The sequence below is a fragment of the Sarcophilus harrisii genome, chromosome 1 (genome assembly GCF_902635505.1).
Source record: "Sarcophilus harrisii chromosome 1, mSarHar1.11, whole genome shotgun sequence".
Lineage (NCBI taxonomy): Eukaryota > Metazoa > Chordata > Mammalia > Dasyuromorphia > Dasyuridae > Sarcophilus > Sarcophilus harrisii.
This window is the reverse complement of record NC_045426.1, coordinates 230,103,798-230,124,898: the sequence shown is the minus strand read 5'-3', so window position 1 is coordinate 230,124,898 and position 21,101 is coordinate 230,103,798. Positions and strand designations below refer to the sequence as shown.

General features: G+C 32.1%; 1 protein-coding gene across 7 annotated transcripts in view; it reads right to left on the bottom strand.

The window, feature by feature from the left end:
• The window catches only part of TUT7 (terminal uridylyl transferase 7), an 84,718-nt gene that overhangs the window by 1,011 nt on the left and 62,606 nt on the right, over positions 1-21,101 (bottom strand). For 5 of the 7 annotated variants that reach the window (XM_031937850.1, XM_031937833.1, XM_003761299.4 and 2 more), the window contains 2 exons: positions 17,155-17,228; positions 15,959-16,022 (listed from right to left, as the gene is read on the bottom strand). In XM_031937850.1, coding sequence (XP_031793710.1) covers positions 15,959-16,022; positions 17,155-17,228 — 138 coding nt within the window. Of the gene's footprint in view, positions 1-2; positions 1,600-9,417; positions 9,469-15,958; positions 16,023-17,154; positions 17,229-21,101 lie in introns of those variants that run through there. The other 2 variants (XM_023497283.2, XM_023497282.2) reach the window with 2 other exon arrangements.

Below are 21,101 nucleotides of genomic sequence, written 5' to 3'. Positions count from 1 at the left end.
AGAAAAACACAAAAAAGTAACAAACCTCAAATTATTCACTTTGCAATTAGCAAAATTACTTTCTATTTTTAATTAATTTCATCAGAGAGTTTAGCTTTCATTTCACATCATTACATGATTAGAATTACGTTTCAAATAAGAAAGGTTAACTATAATGAAAACAGACTCCTTTCAAAATGAAGTTAGGTTGGCACACTAGCACAATTTTATTAAATTCCTAATTATTTTGTTGTGGAGGGACAAATGTGAGCTCTAATGGTTAAGTACAAATAGATTTGTACAGACTGGCATCTAAGGAGAGAGCAAAGAAATGGAAAATGTTCATTTTGCTTGAAATCAATATTCTACCCTACAACTTTTCAGAAAAAGGCTAAAAGAACAGATAACTCACTATGAAATGGGTGGGAACAAAAAAAGATTTTTGTTGCTTACTATGAACCTGTAAGGATGATTCCTAATTTCATCTTTATAATACTACAGAAAAGGAAAGGGAAGCATAAAGCACTAAAAATCTCAGTTGTGATATAAATTTTAAGAATTATAATACTCATTTGCAAGAAGTTCTTAATCTTTCTTGAAGACCTAATCATGTGTTCCAGTTAAGGAATTGGAGGAGTTTAAGTAATTCAAAATAGTACTTAACAGTACTTAGTTTCTAAGGGTAGATGAAAGGACTGGACTGTGCTTATACATAGTATTATTAATATTTGCTTTTTGATTAAAGATGAATTGTTAGAGGTAGGTTTGTGGTGGTCAGACTAAGAGTGGGAATGTCTTTTTGTTCATCAGAGATGTCCTTTTAATTTATCATTAATCAGCCTCAAAGCGGGAACAGTCATTGAAAGTCATCTTTTCCAAAGGTATTTATTGGTTAATCAATACTGGTCTCTGTGTAGGAATTCTAGAAACTCTGAAACTATCTTTTTGTTCACCATTGCTATACAGTTTCATCTTTTATTTCATAATTTCTCTGTACAGTTTTTATATTATCAGATACGAACAGGAGTCTAGTAAGGTTGCCCTCTATCTTCTACTATAATTTCTTTTTCTTTTTTGGGGGGTAGGGGGAGGAGGGATTGGACTTGCATTTCTTTGACTTGCTCTTATGAATACCTTGAAATGCAGCACAATCCATTTCAGGTATCATCTGACCATGGTAAAGCAGAATTGAAACCATTATATTCCTGTCAACACCCGGCCTCTCTTAATTTAGTCCAAGACCTTTTTGGGTCCTGCATCCCATTCTTGATTCTTTCATGAAGACTAAGTGCAATTTTTTTTTTTTGAACAGAAGAGAGGCATACAAAAGGATGCTTTAATTCAAGTTAAGTCCCTCATTGTGGATGAATCACCACATTCTTTCTTGGCTTCTTTACCCTTGGCAAAAGATTCCTAGGCCAAGGAAGAAATTAAGGCTCAAGTGTGATTATGAATAAGATGCCCAGAATACTTTATTTCTATTTCAGCTAAACATCCATAGTAAAATGAGAAATGATTTACTAATCATTTAAAAATTAGTCTGGCCTTATTTTAGTGACTTAGACTTTTGGAAGATGGTAGAATGAAAAGCTGCTAGGAAGCCAGTCTCCTCACACCCTCCTAAAAAAAAAAAAACAAAACAAGAAGAAGTGGCTATAAAAATATAAAATAGATAAAAATGAAACAATATACCAAACCAGAGAGCAGTAGATGCAAACAACGAAAAAAGAATTTCATCTTGTAAAATATTTTAAGAGATATTCTCAAATCAATAAATAAAAATTTAATAAAAAATTGCCATTAGCAAGAAAATCATACCAGGAAATAAAAGGACCTTGAAGAAATCAAAATATCTCTGGAGGAACTAAGTGGTAGAATAGAATGATGCTTAAAAATAATAGGGGTTAAGAAGAGACAGAGAGATGATCAATATGAAGACTACAAGAGGATTTGGAAAACATCAGGATGAAGAGCACAGAATTACAGATTAAGTATTGAAAGGGATCTCAGAGCCATTTTATGGATGATTAAAACAGTTCAGGATGATATGCTCAGGGTCATATAGCTAGTAAATTTATGAGATAGGATCTACCCATTAGATCTGAGGTATCAAACATGTGGCTCACAGTTCTATATGTGGGCTGAATCGGATTACAATATAATTGGGAAATATTTAACAAAATAAAGATACAATAAAACATATATTACATTTCAAAACTAAATATGCATCCTGCCTGGATTCTTATGTGTAGGAAGCCCCCATTACTGAATGAGGTTGACATCACTGTACTGGACCAGACTGAAGGAAATACATGGGGTAAATTTGGAAAACAGATCAAAAGCCTGTCTCAGAAGCATAGTAGAGCAGTGACTGAGGACTTAAATTAGCCACATATCATAGCACACTTTTCCAACTAGTATCTTTAACAGCAAAGACTGTCAATTCCTAACTTTCCTCACTCCTTTATCAATTTATATTTTACCCTCTGGTTTTAGAATATCAGGACAGTTTTCCTTGTTAATTTTTAGAAAAGTTGGTGACCAGGCTCTCTCTCTTTTTTTGATCATGACTTTCAGATAGGCCAATAATTTTTAAATTCTCTCTCCTGGATATATTTTCCAGGTCATTTGTTTTTCCAATGAGATATTTCACTTTTTTCCCCTTATTTTTCATTTGTTTTTGGTTTTGCTCTATTGTTTCTTGGTTTCTCATAAAGTCATTAGCTTCCCTTTGCTCAATTCTATTTTTTTAAGGAATGATTTTCTTCAGTGAGCTTTTCTATCTCCTTTCCCATTTGGCCAATTTTGCATTTTAAAGCATTTTTCTCATTAGCTTTTTGCATTTCCCTTTGAACCACTCTCAATTCTTTTCCTTATTTTTGCTCCACCCATTTCTCTTACTTGATTTTCAAAATTCCTTTTGAGCTCTTCCGTGGCTTGAGACCAATTCTTATTTTTCTTGGAAGCTTTGGATGTAGGAACTTTTGACTTTGCTATCATCTTTTGAGTATATTTTGATCTTCCTTGTCATCATAATAACTTTCAAGGGTCAGGAAATTTTTCTGTTATCTGCTCATTTTCCTAGCCTATTATTTGGCTTTTAGCTCTTTAAGTAGGACTCTATTTCCACTGTCCCAAGCTTCAGGGGTTTTGTGCAGTTACGCCATCCTTCTAGGAACTTGACCACAAGCACTCTTTTCTGCCCTGGAGCTGTTAAGAGAGTTGGTGGTCCACTGTAACTTTAAAATCCAGTGCTAAAGCAACAGAGTTCTGCTTTGCTGATGCTTGGGACTTGGGCTGTGTTGGCTGTACTAGTACTACACACTAGATCCCTACCCTATTACACAGACCCTCTCTACTGATCTTTCAGGTGCTCCCTGGCGTTCCTAGGTTGAGATGTCCAGAAGCCTTCAGCACTATTTGCTGATTCAGAGGTTCTGCCATTCTGATGCTGGGGTCTGGGCAGGGGCCAGGGCTGCATCTCCCCTGGAATTATGCACTAGTCTCCCACTTCCACAGACCTTTTCTGCTGACCTTCCAAATCCTCTTTGCTGTCTTTGAGCTGAAAGATATGGAAGCTACCAGTACTGTTGAGATTCAGAGGTCTAGCTGGGGCCAGATCAGGATCTGGGATCTGCTCTGGTACAGCTTGCACTGAAGACTACATGGTGAACTCCCAACCCTGGTATGACAAACCATTTCTGCTCAGTTTCTAAGTTGCCTTCAGTTGGAAAATGTTCTACTCTGACTCTTTGAGTGTTCTGATACACTAAAATTTATTTAGTCATTATTTAAAGGAATTTGATGTAGTTTGAGGGAGAGGTTGGGTGAGTTCCTGCCTTTATTCTGACATCTTAGTCTCTGTCTGTCTCTCTGGCTAGGACTGTAATATAGCAGTGCTCTGTGCTACAAGAATTTTGAGTTACAGAAGTGAGGAAGAAAGGGAACAGAGACAAAACACCAGTGTGTGTGGAATGGAAAGTACTCCACTAAACTTGAGAAAAAGTAAACTGGAATTTAGATGGGTCTTGTTCTGTCCTTCCCAAAGTTACTTAAGGCAGACAATGAGGTTATTAAACAAAATTACTCATGTCTGAGAAATTTGAGATAATTTTGGGATCTGGCCTCAAGGGAAACTGCAAAAAAGGGGGAAGGAGTCAGAAAATGATCAATAAGGAATTACGAGGAAAAAAAAGATTGAAATTACCCAAGATCTGAGGAGGTAGAGAACCCAGTTAAAGACGTTCTTCATCTCAAATCTGATGGAAGTGGCTCTCCAATAATGAGATGATTCAAATCAGTTCCAATTGTTAAATAATGAAGAGAACCAGCTACACCCAGCGAAAGAACTTTGGAAAATGAATGTGGACCACAACATAGCATTTCTACTCTATCTGTTATTGTTTGCTTGCATTTTTATTTTCCTTCTCAGGTTATTTTTACATTCTTTCTAAATCTGATTTTTCTTGTGCAGCAAGATAATTGTATAACTATGTACACATATATTGTATTTTACATATACTTTAACATATTTAACATGTATTGGACTGCCTGCCATCTAGGGGAGGAGATGAGGAGAAGGAAGGTATAAGTTAGGAACAGAAGGTTTCGCAAGAGTCAATGATGAAAAATTACCTATGCATATATTTTATAAATAAAAAGCTATTAAAAAAAGTTCTTCATCCTCTCTGATGTTTTCCAGATCTTATTATTATTTATCACAATAGCCACCTTTTTCTTTCCCTCACACTCCCATTATTTCTTGATTATTTTTGAGCACCATTTTTGTGCTACCTTTAGTTCCTTCAGATATATTTTGAATTCTTCAGGGTTCTTTTATTTCTTGGAATGATTTTCTTGCTACTGTAATTCTTGATTAAATTTTTCTAAACACATCATTCATTGATTTGAGAATATCTTTTGCAATATCTTGCAATGTGAGATGCTTTTTTCCATCTTAACTTTAAATTTGAGCATAAATAGATAAATTAATGGGAAAAGGAAAATAAATACCTAATAATGAAGTAGAGGCTTCTGTGGATTCCCAAAAGAGCATAGATGTTTCCAAGTGTTTAAAAAAAAATAAGTTCTTGAAATCACAATGGTGAAATTGACCATAGAAACAAAAAGGAGACAACTGATTGGGAATGAAAACACACAGATGTGAAGGACTATGTGGAATAAAGAGAAGCAAAATAACATAACATTCAAAGACTTTACGATCTTCATATGTATTGTATTTCTTGTCTTCTTCCCACATAGGGAAGTAGAAGAAAGGAAAGAATTTGGAACTGAAAACAAAATTAAAAAATAAAAAGAATATAGGATCTTTATGCAAGCTGAGCATATTGACTTCAAGGAGAGAACACACAGAAACCATTTAAGAGGTCATAGGTCTCCCAGAAGAAAACACTACAAATTAAAAAAACCTGAACATGGCAATAAAGAAAAAAATATATCTAGAATTTCTGAACACAGAAAAGCAAGTATAACTGAAAGAATCCACAGATTTCCCCAGAAAAATATCAATGTTGAAAACTTCAAGAAACATGATTAAATTGAATGATTCCACTGACAAAAAATAAATTCTGCAAGAGACCAAGAAAAAGGTCTTTAAATATAAAGGAAAGGAAACTTGAATAAGACTATTTTGAACCCACTAGAAACTACAAGAGGACTGTTATAATGGCATATAAAGAGCAAAGGTTAAAGAAGCAACTGTAGATGGCCACAAATCTGAGCCTAACCATAAATTTAAAAGAGGTGAACAGTCCTAGAAAGAAAACCAGGCATGATCAAACCATTTGCTTTTCAAACATCCTAGAAAGCAGAAATACAAGAAAGGTAATCAAATACAAGTAAGAATGAAGAAGGAGAAAAGAATAAGAGATAATTGTTAAGCTTCTTTCTAAAATATAGAAAAAGGTGAAAGCAGAAGTCACAGAGAAGATGAAATGGTGGAAAAACAGATGTGAAACATCTTGGACTAAAATTTAAAACACTGACCCTATAGGTGACACAAAGATTTTTGTGGGACTAAACTGAAGAATGGAAGAGTTATGTAAAAGGGGAAAGGAAGGTTTAAAAAAAAAAAGAACACATTATAAATCCTAATCAAGCCCAAAGTTAAAAACAAAGGGAAAATATACATTCTGTAATCTCCCAGGAAGAAGGAAAACCAGGAGGAAAATAGGTGAAAAGATGAAGAAAATGACTGAAACAGGGAAAAGGGGGACAGGGGGAATGTTGTTTTAGTAGTAGGAGAAAGCCCACCAAAGAACATTGTTTTGGGGGAATAGAGATAATATTTTATGGAAATGGAGACTTTACAGTGAGTATAATTGCAAAGATATGGTGCTTTAGTGCCTTTCTCATCTAGGAGGGGCAACTAACACCCATTATAGAGAGTGCATGAAACCAGAGAGGAACTTTTATAATAAATGGGAAAAGCATAAACATAAGGATGCTAAAAAGGTAGTAGTGAACTACGAGTCATGGACATAGGAAAATTTCTACCATGGTGAGAGTTTGTAACTCTTTATCACTTGTCAGAATTATGCTAAGAGTTAGACACAGTAAAAAGAGAGTATGTATGGGAAACAAGCTCTATAAAGCAATAACAAAGAAAATAGAAGGAACCCAAAATAGGCACATTAAAAATGTTAATTCCATGGAGTACAGAGATCAAAGAAGGATTAAATAAATGAAAGGGCCATGAATTAAAGAATAAAAGTCTAGATGAATAGTCCAAAATAATAAAGACTGAAAGAATGGATTTTTTAAAAAGACAATTCACCATCTGTTGCTTATAAAAAAACAACTACTAAGAAAACAAAGATATACATAAAATGGAAGAGACCAGAAAAAAATTTACTCTGCATCATATGAATCCAGAAAAATCAGGAGTTGCAGTCATGTTATAGACAAAGCAAAAACATAATATTCAAAATATAAAAATGGATAAGGAAACAAAATTTTATGTTGAAAGAAACAAAAGACAACAAACCAATATCAGCATTAAACTTATGTACTTCAAATAACAGAATTTCAATTTATAAAATAAAAATTAATTGAATTACGAGAAGTAATAGACAGTGGCAGGACATTTAATGCCCCTCCCCTGGTTTTGCACAAATCTAATAGAATGATAAGCAAAAGGAAAAATAAAGAACCCCCCCCCCAAAAAAAAAAACAAAAAAAACTAGAGAAACTAGAGCTAAAAGACTTATGGTATCTTCTAAACAGAACAGATTAGGAGGCGAAGTTCAAGATGGAGGAGTGAAGGTAGGGACTTGCCTGAATTCTACTCTAAACTCCTCCAAAAACCTTTTAAATAATGACTCTAAACAAATTTTAGATCATCAGAACCAACAAAAAGATGGAGTGGTAATGGGCTGGGAAAATGAGCAAAGAACAGCAAAAATTCTGACCATATAAAATTACTATGGTAACAAATTAGATCAAAGCACAAATTTAGAAGATAACTAAATCAAAGCTCCTATATCCAAAGCCTCTAAGAAATAAGAATTGGTCTCAGACCATGGAAGAACTCAAAAGTGATTTTGAAAATCAAGTAAGGGAGGTAGAGGAAAAATTGGAAAGAGATAGAGAATGCAAAAGGAAATACAAAAATCTTTAAAAAGCAAAACTGGCAAAATGGGAAAGGAGGTATAAAAACTCATTGAGGAAAATAATTCCTTAAAAAAAATAAGAATTGAGCAAATGGAAGCTAATGACTTCATGAGAAATCAAGATACAACAAAACAAAACCAAAAGAAAGGAAAAATAGAAAAAAATTGGAAAAACAACTGACCTTGGAAATAGATTCAGGAAAAATAATTTAAAAATTGTTGATCTGGAAGCCATGATCAAAAAAAGAGCCTGGACATCATGTTTCAAGAAATTCAAGGAAAACTGTCCTGATATTCTAGAATCAAGAGGATAAAACAGAAACTGAAAATCTACTGCTTACCTCCTGAAAGCAATATTACAGCCAAATTCCAGAAATCCTAGGGTAAAGGAGAAAATACTGCAGGTATTCGGAATGACACAATTCAAGTCTAACAGAGCCAGAGCTATCATAAGATAACATAAGCTTCTACATTAAAGGATCGAAGTGCTTGGAACATGATATTCTGGAGAACAATGAAGTGTAGGAATTCAACCAAGAATCACCTACTCAGCAAAAATGAGTATAATCTTTCAAAGGAAAAGGTGGATATTCCATGAAATAGAGGATTTACAGGCATTCACGATGAAAATACCAGAGATGAATAGAAAATCTAATTTTCAAATACAGGACTCAAGAAAAGCATAAGGAAGTAATCAGGAAAGGGAAATCATAAAGGACTTAAGATTTATCTATTTACAGTCCTACAGAGTAAGATATTTGTAACTCGTAAGAACTTTCTCATTATTATGGTAATTAAAAGGAGCATATAAAGAGACAAGTGTGAATTGAATATGAAAACATAATATCGAAAAATAAAATTAAGGAGGTGAGAAAGGAATAAAGGGGTAAATTATCTGCCATAAAAGAGGCAAGAAAAAGTTTTTACAATGGAGGGGAATGATTGAACCTTGTTTTCCTCAAAACTGCCTCAGAGAAGAAATAACATACACATTCAATATGGGTATAGAAATCTATCTTACCCTACAGGAAAGTAGGAGAGAAAGGGGATAAGAAAAGGAGAAGGAAGAATGATTAAAGAGAGGGCATACTGAAGGAGAGGCTGGTCAGAAACAAAACACTTTTGAGAAAGAACAGGGTGAAAGGAGATAGAGAATAGAAAAATGGGGGAAATGAAGTTAGCAATGGTAATTATGAAAAGAATTTTGAAGCAAGTTTCTCTGATGGTCTTATTTCAGAAATGTAAAGGGAACTCAGTCAAATTTATATAAAAAAAGGGGAGGTATTCCCTAACTGATAAGTGATCAAAAGATGATCTATATCCAAAGATCTATGCCCATAAAATCATATCTTTTGATTTAACAATACCATCATTAGGCATGAATTCGAAAAGAGATGAAAAAGAAAAAGAACGTTTCCGAATAAAAATATTTATGGCAGCTCTTTTCTCAGGGTAAAGAGTTGGAAATTGAGGGGATGCCCATTAACTGGAAAATGGCTGAATAAATGAATAAATAGGACAGATTAAATAATATGTGTATTTCTAGGCACCACATGGATTTTTAACAAAAAACTGACCATGTATTATGGCACAGAGAGATTACAAATCAATGTAAAAAGGCAATATCATTAAATATATCTTTTATAAACTACAATTCAATAAAAATAGTAATCAGTTTTGGGAGCATAAACAAAAGACCCAGGTACAGAGACTTAATGATGAAATCTTTACTGCATTGGTTAAAAAAAAAAAAAAAAAAAAATCATAAAAACAGCTATGTAAAAGAAAATGATAAGAAACAACATACCAAAATTTCTGGAATGCAGCTAAAACAGTCCTCAGGAGAAAAATCATTTCCCTACAAAAATACATTAACAGAATAGAAAAGGAAAGGATTAATGAACAGATTATGCATTCTAAAAAACAGAAAGCTACAAATAAGCCCCAAAGAAGATAATTAAATTAGAAGAGAAATGGACAAAATGGAAACCAAAGAACTATAGAAATGATAAATAAAACTGAAAGCTGGTTCTTTGAAAAGGCTAATATAATTGATAAAAACTTTAGTTAATCTGATATTAAAAGATGGTAGAAAAATCAAAAGAAAATAGCAAATAAGCATAAAGAAATCACAACAGAACCAGTGTACAGTAATATGTTAGCAAAACTGAGAATGCAAAATAAAAGAGGAGTAGTTTCAAAACTATAAAATATCTGTAAGATGACAAAATAGATTCTTAAATCGCAGAAAAAGAAAAAGAACTAGAACTAGGAGTGAAGGATCAAAGGAAAATACGTTCTATCCTGATGGAGTACCAGGAGAATTCTATAAAACTTTTAAATAAGTACCAATACTATAGAAATAATCTCACATACTAAGCTAGAACCTTTATCCAAGAGTTAAAAAAAAGAATTTTAATTGGAAACTAGGAAACCAAGAGCACTATAGACCAAAATCATTAATGAACAAAATTTAAAAAATTTTAAGGATAATTCTGTCAGCAATAAAAATTATTTTAAAAAATCCAAAAGCAAATGATTACACATCTCAATATATACATGAAAATCCTTTGAAAATGTACAACATAGGGCAGCTAGGTGGTACAGTGGATAGAGCACCAGCCCTGAAGTCTGGAGGACCTGAGTTCCTAGCTGTGTGACCCTAGGCAAGTCACTTAACTCCAACTGCCTCAGCCAAAAAAAAAAAAAAAAAAAAAAAAAAAGCACAACACACATTTATGCTAAAAATCCCACAAAGTACAGGTGCAGAGGCACCTTGTTTTAATATCATAAAAAGTATCTAAAACTAAAAGCAAGCATCATGTACAACCGAAAACAAAGCAATAAATTTTACAGAACTCAATAAGCTAGTAATAAAAATCATTTGAAAAAATTAATGATATAAAGGGGAATGATGACAAGAAAACAGCACTTTAAGACCTTGGTTATATTATAAAGTATCAGTCTTTAAAACCATATGATAATGGTTTAAAAAAAAAAGGGGTGTAACAATGGAACACACTAAACAAGGTAGTATCTGAAATACTGGAACTTAATGACCTAGTTATTGATAAACTGGAAAACAAATTATTTAGGAAACAACTCTCTTATTTGATAAAAGCTGTTGGGAAAATTGAAATGCAACCTGGTAGAAACCAGGCATGGAGCAATACTCTAAAAATATTACAAAAAACATTACATAATACACCACAGATATGAACTTAATATTAAAAAGACCACATTAAAAAAGAAATTAGAAGAGAAGTACGTCCTACACATTTCATAGCTATTGAAAGGAGATGTATTCTTAACTAACCAAGGAACAGAGGCATTCACAAAAGACAAACTAGATAACTTTTATCACATGAAGGTGAAAAGCTTCTGCAGACACACAAAAAAATTAATTCACTAGGAAAATGGAAATGGCTGAATGGGAAAAAAAAAATCTTTTTACCAAATTTCCATTAGAGTTTTTTATTTTATCTCTCTGTATGCTATCACACAACACACACGCACAATGTGTGCATAAACAGTGCATACATGTATATGACTAAAAGTCACTCTCCAATAGATAAGTGATCAGAGGACACGAACAAAGTTCTCAAGAATTGTCAACTATCAATACTCACATGAAACAATGATTCAAATCACTAATATGAGAAATAAAAATAAAAACCACCTGGAGATTTTTATCTCATACCCTGAAAACTGGCAAAAAGATCAAATAGTCAAAGTTGGAGGGGTTGTAGGAAGACAGGAACACTAATACATTGATGGTAGAACTGTGAATTAGTACCTCCATTCCAGAAAATAATTTGTAATTATTCAAATTAAGTGACTAAAATGTCCATACCCTTTTACCCAGAGATGACATTTGGGACTTATAACCCAGCTAAGAACAAAGTCCCTGTATATACATATATACCAAAATATTTATAGCAGCATCTTTTGGGTTGCAAAGAATTAAAACAAAATCAATGCTTATCAATTGGACATGGCTAAACAAATCATGGTATGTGAATGTAATGGAATATATATATATATATGCATCATCTCTTAAGTGTATATATGAGAGTGTGTGTGTGTATTTATATATATATATAAATACACACATACACTTAAGAATTGATGTAATGTGAAATAGAGTGAAACACATAATATAATGTATTTGACTATAATAATAATGACTATAACAATGTAAATGAAAAGAATCCAAAATTCAAAAGGGACAATCATATAAAATTACAAAGAACAAGCATGATTCCAAAGAAGAAACAGGAGAAGATAGCCATCTTTACCTACTTATTTGTAAACACAGAAGGTCCATGAGTGTGACACATTTTACATATTTTCAGACTTTTTCAAGGTAGAGATCTATTATATTGATTTTTAACCCTTCCTTGCTTTTTATTTTTGTCTTTAAAATATTTGTTATATAGGATGGCTCTTTGGGAGGGGGAGAGGATACTGGGTAAAATTATGGTGATGTTAAAAAAAAGAATCAAAAGGCATCAATAGAAAAGCATAAGGAGTTTCCTACTGCTCCTCCCCCAATCCACCAAAGCAGTAATAAGTTTTTAAAAAGGAAGAAACATTGAGAAAAATCATTTGTGACAAATATGCATGATAAAGATTGAATAAATATATAAAATATAAGGGATTGCTGTATATCTATTAAGATTAATCATTTTCCCATTGAGAAATGGAAAGATAGACACTTTAAAATACAACTACTTATTGTTTCTGACTGTTAATTGTCTGAGTGTGGTATAATTTTTACATGAAATAAGCATAATTATGCTTATGATTATGTAACAGAATGTGGGTTCATGTATTTCTGCTATGAGTTATATATGAAATTATAACTACATAACTTGTTTAACTTCTTTTGCAGAAATAAATAAAATAATAAAAAAATCAAATAAATAAAAATAATAAATAATAATAAATAAAATAAAAAACCAAAACAACTTTTAAGATATATTAAACTGAATTGGGAAAAATGGCAAAATTAAAATAATGCTGGAGCTGCAGGAATTATGCAATGCAGGAATGCAGGAGCTCTTATTATACTGCTGTTGATAAAGTGGTGCAAGTGCTTTGGATAAGAATCTGGCAAAATATAGTAAATGACAGATCATTATGAGCTGTACAAAAATATCTAAAACTTCTTTATTTCACTATGAAATGAAAAACTCTTAACAATGATTACAAAATGGCTACAGGTAAATTATACAATATTAATGTACATGAATGCTACTGTGCCATAAAAATGACGAATGTAAAATAATAAAGACCTCTATAAAATACAAAAAAAGATCAGAAGAATAAGATTGCCAGACAGATTATAACCATATTTTCAAAAACTCACAAAGTTATAGTAATGTTAAGATAGATTTGTAAAGTGGAAGAGGACAAGTATTTTATTACTTTCACAGAAAGAATGTGGGTATATTGTATAGAGTGATTGGAGACTAGGTCTTAGATCCTAACGTAGATATGTTGAAATGCAGATACGTGAAAATACATGGACTTAAAGAAGGTAGATAATAAGGCTTGTACTGCTTACTATACATAGCTGTGAAGACAATATTCTGCAAACTTTAAGAAGTTATGTCAAATTGTTCTAATTAAAATGCAAATAGTTTAAATTTTACAATTCTATCTGTATTATTTAATGTTTAACAATTTTAAATTTTTTGACATTTCAATAGTATTTGATGAAGTACCTAATTAAAATTCTTTTTTTCTCAACTCTTACTGATTAAAACCTAAAAACATAGGCAATTCCAAAAAATAAAAGATGACAAATATCAACTTTTAAGCCTGCAGATCCATGTACACACAGTGAAGCATAAACAAGTACAGAGATCCCCTCATCAGTACAGTATTTATCAGGGAAGATTTCTACCAGCATCCAACATATATATTAATTTTAAACTACTCCTTTTAAAACATTCTGGACATAGACTTGTGATGGAAATTATCATCTGTGTCCAGAGAGAACTATGGAGACTGAATGTGGGTCAAAGCACTGTATTTACTTTTTTTTAATGTTGTTTGCTTGTTTTTTATCCTTTTTGTTCTAATTTTTTTTTTTTTTTTTTGCACATGTTTAAGTTATTTTGAATTGCTTGGGAAGGGGGAAGGAGAAAGCAAGGGAGTAAAATTTAGATGTGAAGTGCATATATTCGCATATATTTGGAAAAATGAAGTACTACTAAAAAAAATTCTGGATTCCTATGTAAGTTATTATGCTTCTACTTTTTATCCAATCTAATCTATTTCTGTTGGTAATGTGACCTGGTTAACAATGGATGCCTTTGCTACAAAGTGATCTTAGTCCCCTAAAACAATGATTACAATCTAAATGTTACAGAATAAGGAGAGTTTTCCTCTTAGTATATGATAGAAAAAAATTATGTTTTATATACAGTATTTGCTAATAATGACTTTTGCCCCAAACACTTTATAAACTTCCCCAATGGGAATTTTAATTAGGCAACTTTGCTCAAAGGCATCTATATTGTACAAATGCAAAATAATTTATGGATAAATGTTTTGTATTTTCAACTCAATAATGAATATATTCCAGTGATCAGGCAGCCACACACAGGTCAAAATCAGATTTAACTTAACAGAATATCAAAACAGTAAAGGACTTTCGAGTACATTTAGTTAAAACCAAACCTGAATAGGAAATCATTCCTCTACAACACACCTCATCAAATTATTATCTAGCCTCAGAGGTTTCTAACAAATAGAAACCTAGTATCTCCCCAAGACAGTTCATTCTATTTCTGCATATAGCTCTAATAAAGATGTTTTTTTCTAATAAAAATATTCTTTTTTTCTTTTTTTATCATAGCTTTTTATTTACAAGATATATGCATGGGTAATTTTTCAGCACTGACAATTCCAAAACCCTTTGTTCCAATTTTTCCCCTTCTTCCCCTCACCCCTTCCCCCCAGATGGCAGGTAGACCAATACATGTTAAATACGTTAAAATATATGTTAAATACAATATATATACACACATCCGTAGTTATTTTGCACAAGAAGAATTAGACTTTGAAACAATGTACAATTAGCCTGTGAAGGAAATCAAAAATGCAGGTGGACAAAAACAGAGGGATTGGAAATGCTATGTAGTGGTTCACACTCATTTCACAGAGTTCTTTCACTGTGTGTAGCTGGTTCTATTCATTATTGAACAAATGGAACTGATTTGGTTCATCTCATTGTTGAAGAGAACCACGTCCTATTAGAATTGATCATATAGTACCATTGTTGAAGTATATGATATTCTTTTTTTAAAACCTAAATTTACTGCTTTTTAACTTGTATCCATTGCTCCTAGTTATATCCTCAAGGGTCAAGTAAAAAAATTCACTGCCTCTTCCAATGCTAGTCCTTCAAATGGGAAATGTTTATTATATTATATGAAACATAAATATTCTCTTCTTCACCCTAGCAGTCCCAGATATTTTCAGATAAACTGATATGGACAAAGCTCAGTACCTTTTGAAATATCTACTTTTCTCTTTTAGTATAAATAGCAAAGTCACACTGCTTCAAGAAAGTTTACAAATTTTAAGAAATTTTTAAAAAGTATGCATTTAGATTTAAGAAGATCAAAATTTGGGCTGTACATTTTAAATCAAGTTACTATAAAAGCAGAGACCATATGCTATATTTGCTTGCAAAATTTTCCTCTTCCTTTCCATCTTATGAAGATAGTAGGGAAGGAGATTATATAAGCACCTGATAAGCTAGCCTGATGCCAGCCTTTGTAACTTTTCTGAAATCTTTGAGAATCTCATCCATTCTAACTAAAAAAGAAAGGACAACATTAATTGGAATCAGTCCTGTGAGAATTTCTTCATTTTTTTTTTTCAAGACAGATTTAACATTTAAATTTAATATTAACGTTTGAACAAAGACTTAATTAACTACCTTTGATTCCCATCACAGAACTCCCACTGCAGAAGTAGTTCCAGCTCATGGCTGGCTTCTCCCCACAGTTTGAAAACACACTCTCTAGAGGGCCTGATATCCTTGAGCAAGTTCACTTCAAGAGATTTAGTGGAAAGATAATAAAGAACTGATATTATTTCTCTTTCTTCATAAAAGAAATCTAAAAAAGCAAGCAAACTACTCTTTCCTTTAGTTAAATTATTTGTCTTGGCAAGTATATAAGTTTATAATGACGCCAACAACTGTTTTTTCAGAAGCAGGAGAAAAAAGGGAAGAAATAGCACAATAGGAAAAAAGTGGGGAAGCAGAAGGGAAAAATAATATTATGTATGTGTTAGTATAAAATAAATTATTATAAAAATCCACATACCTGATTGGGGACTCAAAAATATCTTTCCTTTTTGTTTCTTTTTTTCTTCATGTAGATGAATTGCCTAAAAAATAAGCAAGGTGGATTGATCATATACATAAGAAAAGCTCATTGAAAGAATCAATATTTAAACTTCATAAGAAAATGGTTGAAATAGATGATTTAGTGTCATGATGATGATGATGTTCATTAAATGTTTAATGTTTAGCAAGTTCTATAATTTTCTTTTTCTTTCTTTTTTTTTTTTTTTGATGAGGCAACTGGGGTTAAGTGACTTGCCCAGGGTCATATAACTGTAAGTATTAAGTATCTGAGACCGGATTTGAATTCATGTCCTCCTGACTTCAGGACTGGCACTCTATCCATTGCACCATCTAGCTATCCCAACAAGTTCTGTAATTTTCATTTCCTTCCCTTTCTACCAGATGGTACAATGCCAAAGAAAATAAAGAACCATAAGCTACAATTTGTACTTGGAAGGCAAAACGTAGAGATATAAAATAAAAGAACATATTAAAGCAAGTAATTTTTAAAATGTGTTAAATTTGAAATTTGTATAAATATGTAAATACTAACAAATTATTTTTATGTTGATAAATTCAGTTACTTTTCAGTTACATTAATGTTTAATGAGTTTATTATTGTTATTTTAAAAGGAATCAAAAAAACTTGAAAGATTTATAAGTTTTAATTTCTAATATGGTAAATATTGATACAGACCACATAGTCAGATTTAGACGATTTAGACCATTGGGGTCCTCAAAATTTTTTAAACCTGTAAACAAGATCTGGAGACCAAAATATTTGATAATTGCTACATTAAAATCATGATGTCATTTTTCTACTAAAGCTCCCTTATAATTTTTCATCATGGTATAGAAAGGAAGCTTGGTTACTAAAGACCAGGGCAATAGAAAGCAAGTTTTGCTATTCTCTTATATTATGCTGAAAAATATTTGGTATGTATCCTCTTACCAGAGGAATAGGCTTGCTATTGTTGGGACCAACTTTTTTGGTTAGAGTATCTTCTGAGTTATAAAGGAGTTGTGATCTTTAGTGCAAAAGATACTCACAGGAATGTAACTGTGGGTTCCTTGTTTCATTGAAACATAAAAGTTTCTGATAAGTAACTACAAAGTGAAATGAAATACTGAGGAGATACAGTGGCTTCTTGTTGAGTTTTGACTGAGGCTTACCTGATTGAGTTTGCCAGTTTGTTTCAAGGGACCAGGGGAAGGAGACCCAAATACACCATCTGATTTAGACACACCTTCAAAATAAAGAGTATGTTATGATTCTACTTTAAATAAAAGCAGCATCTCTGTTAAAAATTTTGCATAACCAAAGAAAAATTATCTTTTGCCTTGGGTGCATAAGTGATATTTAGAAAGAAGATATCACTTTGTGATAAGCTAATTAATTACTTTAAAATTAAAATATTTTATTAATTCATTTTGTTACTTCATTACATTAGATTCTGAATATAATCTTTCCCTTTTTCACTCAGTAAGCCATTCTTGGTAACAAAGACTTAAAAGAAAAAAATAAGTGAGTCAGCAAAACCAATTATCAGTCAACCATATCTCCCACTATATGCAATATTGCCCATAATCCCTCACACCTCTCCAGGAGGTGTATTTCTCAACTTCTCTTGACTTGGTCATTATAATTAGTTTTCAATTTTGTTATTTTTGTTCCATTTAAAATTAATTTCTAATGAATCTCCATAGAATCCTAATTAATTCCCCATCCTTGTTCTCCCCCTACTTCCTGCCCCTGAATTACTTAACTGTAATTTAGTATTAGAGATGAAAATTATTTGGCTTAATTTAAAATTAAACAATTCATATGGACTATGTATATTTTCCACAAAGATTCATGAAATAAATTAGAAAACCTCTACAACACTGGATAAATGATTTATGAAAAAGAAAACACGCAGAATAAGAATATTCTGGAAGGTTGTGATCTGAACTGCTGTAGGTAATATATACAGCAATAACAGATCTTATTCCTAAGAGTAAATATTCTAATCTGAACTTCTAGATTGTATGCTCTTAATCAACAATGGTGATAAAAAAAGATGAGGGAAAACATCAAATAGATGAAAGATACTTTTTCATTTCTAATCTAGGAAAAATAGGAATATAAATTGAAATTGATTCTGTTTCCATGTATACCTAGTTCTATGAAAATTCAGTAAGGGAAACTGTTAATATATGGTATCAATGAAGTAAGCAACTATTTGTTTCGTACAAGATAAAGAACCAGACTTTGGAATGTTTCCCAATTATGACATCTACTGATATATTTTTCTTCATGTTTTAATAGACTATTTAAATGTATACTACCATTGTAAAAGCTGTTTATCTTAAGTTTTTTGTAATTACTAAAGCAAACAAAAAAACTTTCCTCAACCCCCCACCCTGCCCCATGCCCCTTCTGTCTCTTAAATCTCCCTTATTTACTGATCTGTTTTCCATTGCCTACAAATACACTCCAGATTCCATCATTAACTTAAAAAGTAAATTAAAAAAATACCTCCTACTCTTTACCTCTAACCTCCCTCCCCCCCCAACTATTTTCTTATACTTCTCCTCTCTTTGATAACCAAGTTCCTAATAAAACTTATATATCCTCTTCCTCTTTTCTCAACTTAATGAACTTGTCACTGGTATAACTGATTTATTTCACTTCCAGGCTAAATATAAACCAAATACCTGAGTTTGAAAATTTCTAAAAAACTAATCAGGACAATAATATAATTGTGACTTTACTATTACAATGTGATGCAGCAAGCAGGCAAAATGAAGCATATACACACAATATAAATAAAAAGAGGTTTGTATTCTTCTGTAAGAAATTCACCCAGCCAGAGGGTGAGGGAGACATACTAAGGAGGGAACTCTCTCAGAGTTGAAATTCAGTGGCAAGGTTATATAGCATAAGAAAGCACAATGTTTGTGATTATCACTGTATAATTTTTTCCCCAAAAAACATTTCACATATTATCTCCCTTTTTACATATAAAATTAAAAAGATACTTGAAATTGGGGAAAAAAATCTTAACTAAGTCAAATTTATGAAAATAAAAATCATTTCCCAGTTGATAAATGATCAAGTGAATGGGCTATTTTGAGAGGAAGAAATACAAGCTATCAATGGCCAATAAAAAAATGCTATATATTATTAGAGAAATGCAAAAAGAAGGCCAATAATTAGTTCTACTTCATATGTAGGTGACTCATATAGCCTACAGGTAAAGGAGCATTTATTAAGCACCTACTACATGCCAAGCACTGTGCTGAATGCCTACAGAAAATTTAAGTAAAAATTTTCATACAAGTGAAAAAAGTTTATTTTCATTTGTATGAAAATCACACATCAATAGGCTGTGCAAGATAATTGTATAAATATGTATGTATATATTGGATTTAACATATATTTCTACCATGTTTAACATATATTGAACTACCTGTTATCTAGTGGAGAGAGGTGAGAGAAGAAGGGGAAAACCTGGAACACAAGGTTTTGCAAGATTGCAGAATTATCTATACATATGCTTTGAAAAATAAAAAGCTTTAATAAAATAAATAAATATAATACAACATAAGAAAAAAAATAGGCTGTGTATGTGTGTGTGAACATACATCAAAACACCCACATATACCCTTCTATTTATCTTTGGGCTTTTCCTCAAAGGGCATTGTTCTAATGGTTCTAAGAAGTGTATAAAAAGGTACAATGGAAAAAAAAAGTTAAAACAGTTAAGAAATACTACATTATTTTTCTTTTCCACTTCCAGTTATGTTATTTTTTTTCTTACTGGGCTTACAAAACAGAATAGAATTTGTCTTTTGAACAGAATGGTAAGGATAGATAGAGCTTTGGATACAATTACTTTTATTGTTATTTAGTAATTACTTCAGTATTTTTAAATTTTATTTTATAGTGGTTATTTTTATAGTAGGTCCTTTATGTTAATATGGAAAATTCACAGTACCAACATTTTTTTTCCTGTAGTCCCTAAAAATGTAGAATTATGACAGCCTTCTATTTCAATTCAGAGTCTTTATTCAGAAATAAAAAGAATACTTTCAAGGGGGATGGCTTTATTTCCCCCCTTTAAGTTTACCAAGTCTCTTGATACTTTTGGTAACTAAAAAGAAACTAAATATAGAAATCTGACCTTTAATGGAGATAATCAACACATTAAAAAAAACAAAACAAAACTGGGAATGAATTTGAGTTACTTCATTATTAGCAACAATACTTGCTACATGCCCCAAGTCCCAAGTAGATTTCTAGATAGTTATTTTAAATTGCTGAGAATGAGTTGAGTAAATCTCATAAGGCCCCCCCTCCCTCTAATATAAAAGCTGTTCAACAACACTACATTTTTAGGCATGGAAGAATGACTGAGCAACTTGTCATCTATGACATCAAACCGGCCTTTACAAACCCTTCTACTCTGCCTCCCGCCCCCCACCCCCCAAAAAATCAAGAGATCCAACAGTCATAAGAAGAGAAGATTAATTTGACTTTTAAAACTAATTTCTTCATTCAATCAACAAACATTTATTGTCTACTATAAACCTTGTGCTGGGATGGAAAGAAAAATGAAAGATCTTATGTAGAAGAATAAGCATGAAAGCTGAGTTCTGAAGGAAATTAAAGCTTTTACAAGGCTGAGATGAGAATGGAGTGGACCAGGGAGACAGTTTTGTTGGACCACAGAATGCATGAAGAGGTATAATAAACAGAGAGAATGAAAAGGCAGGTTGGGATCAAGTTAGAAAACATCCTAAATGCCAAACAGGGAAATTTGTATTTTGTATAAGACATATTAGAAAGCCAATGGAGGAACCTGGTCACACCTATGTTTTAGGTATGTTACTTTGGCACTTTTGTGTGGTAGATGAAGAAAAAACAGACTTGAGTAAAGGAAATAAATGAAGAAGTTACAGCCATAGTCCAAGAGATGGTCATGGGAGTAGAGAGACTGGTCAATTAGCTATGAAAGAAAAAGGATGAAGAGTGGAAGATGACTCCCAGCTCACAACTTGGGTGACTGAAAGAAAAGGTGAGTATCCTCAACAGAAAAGGAGTTTTATTTTGGACATGTTGAGTTTGAGATGTTTCT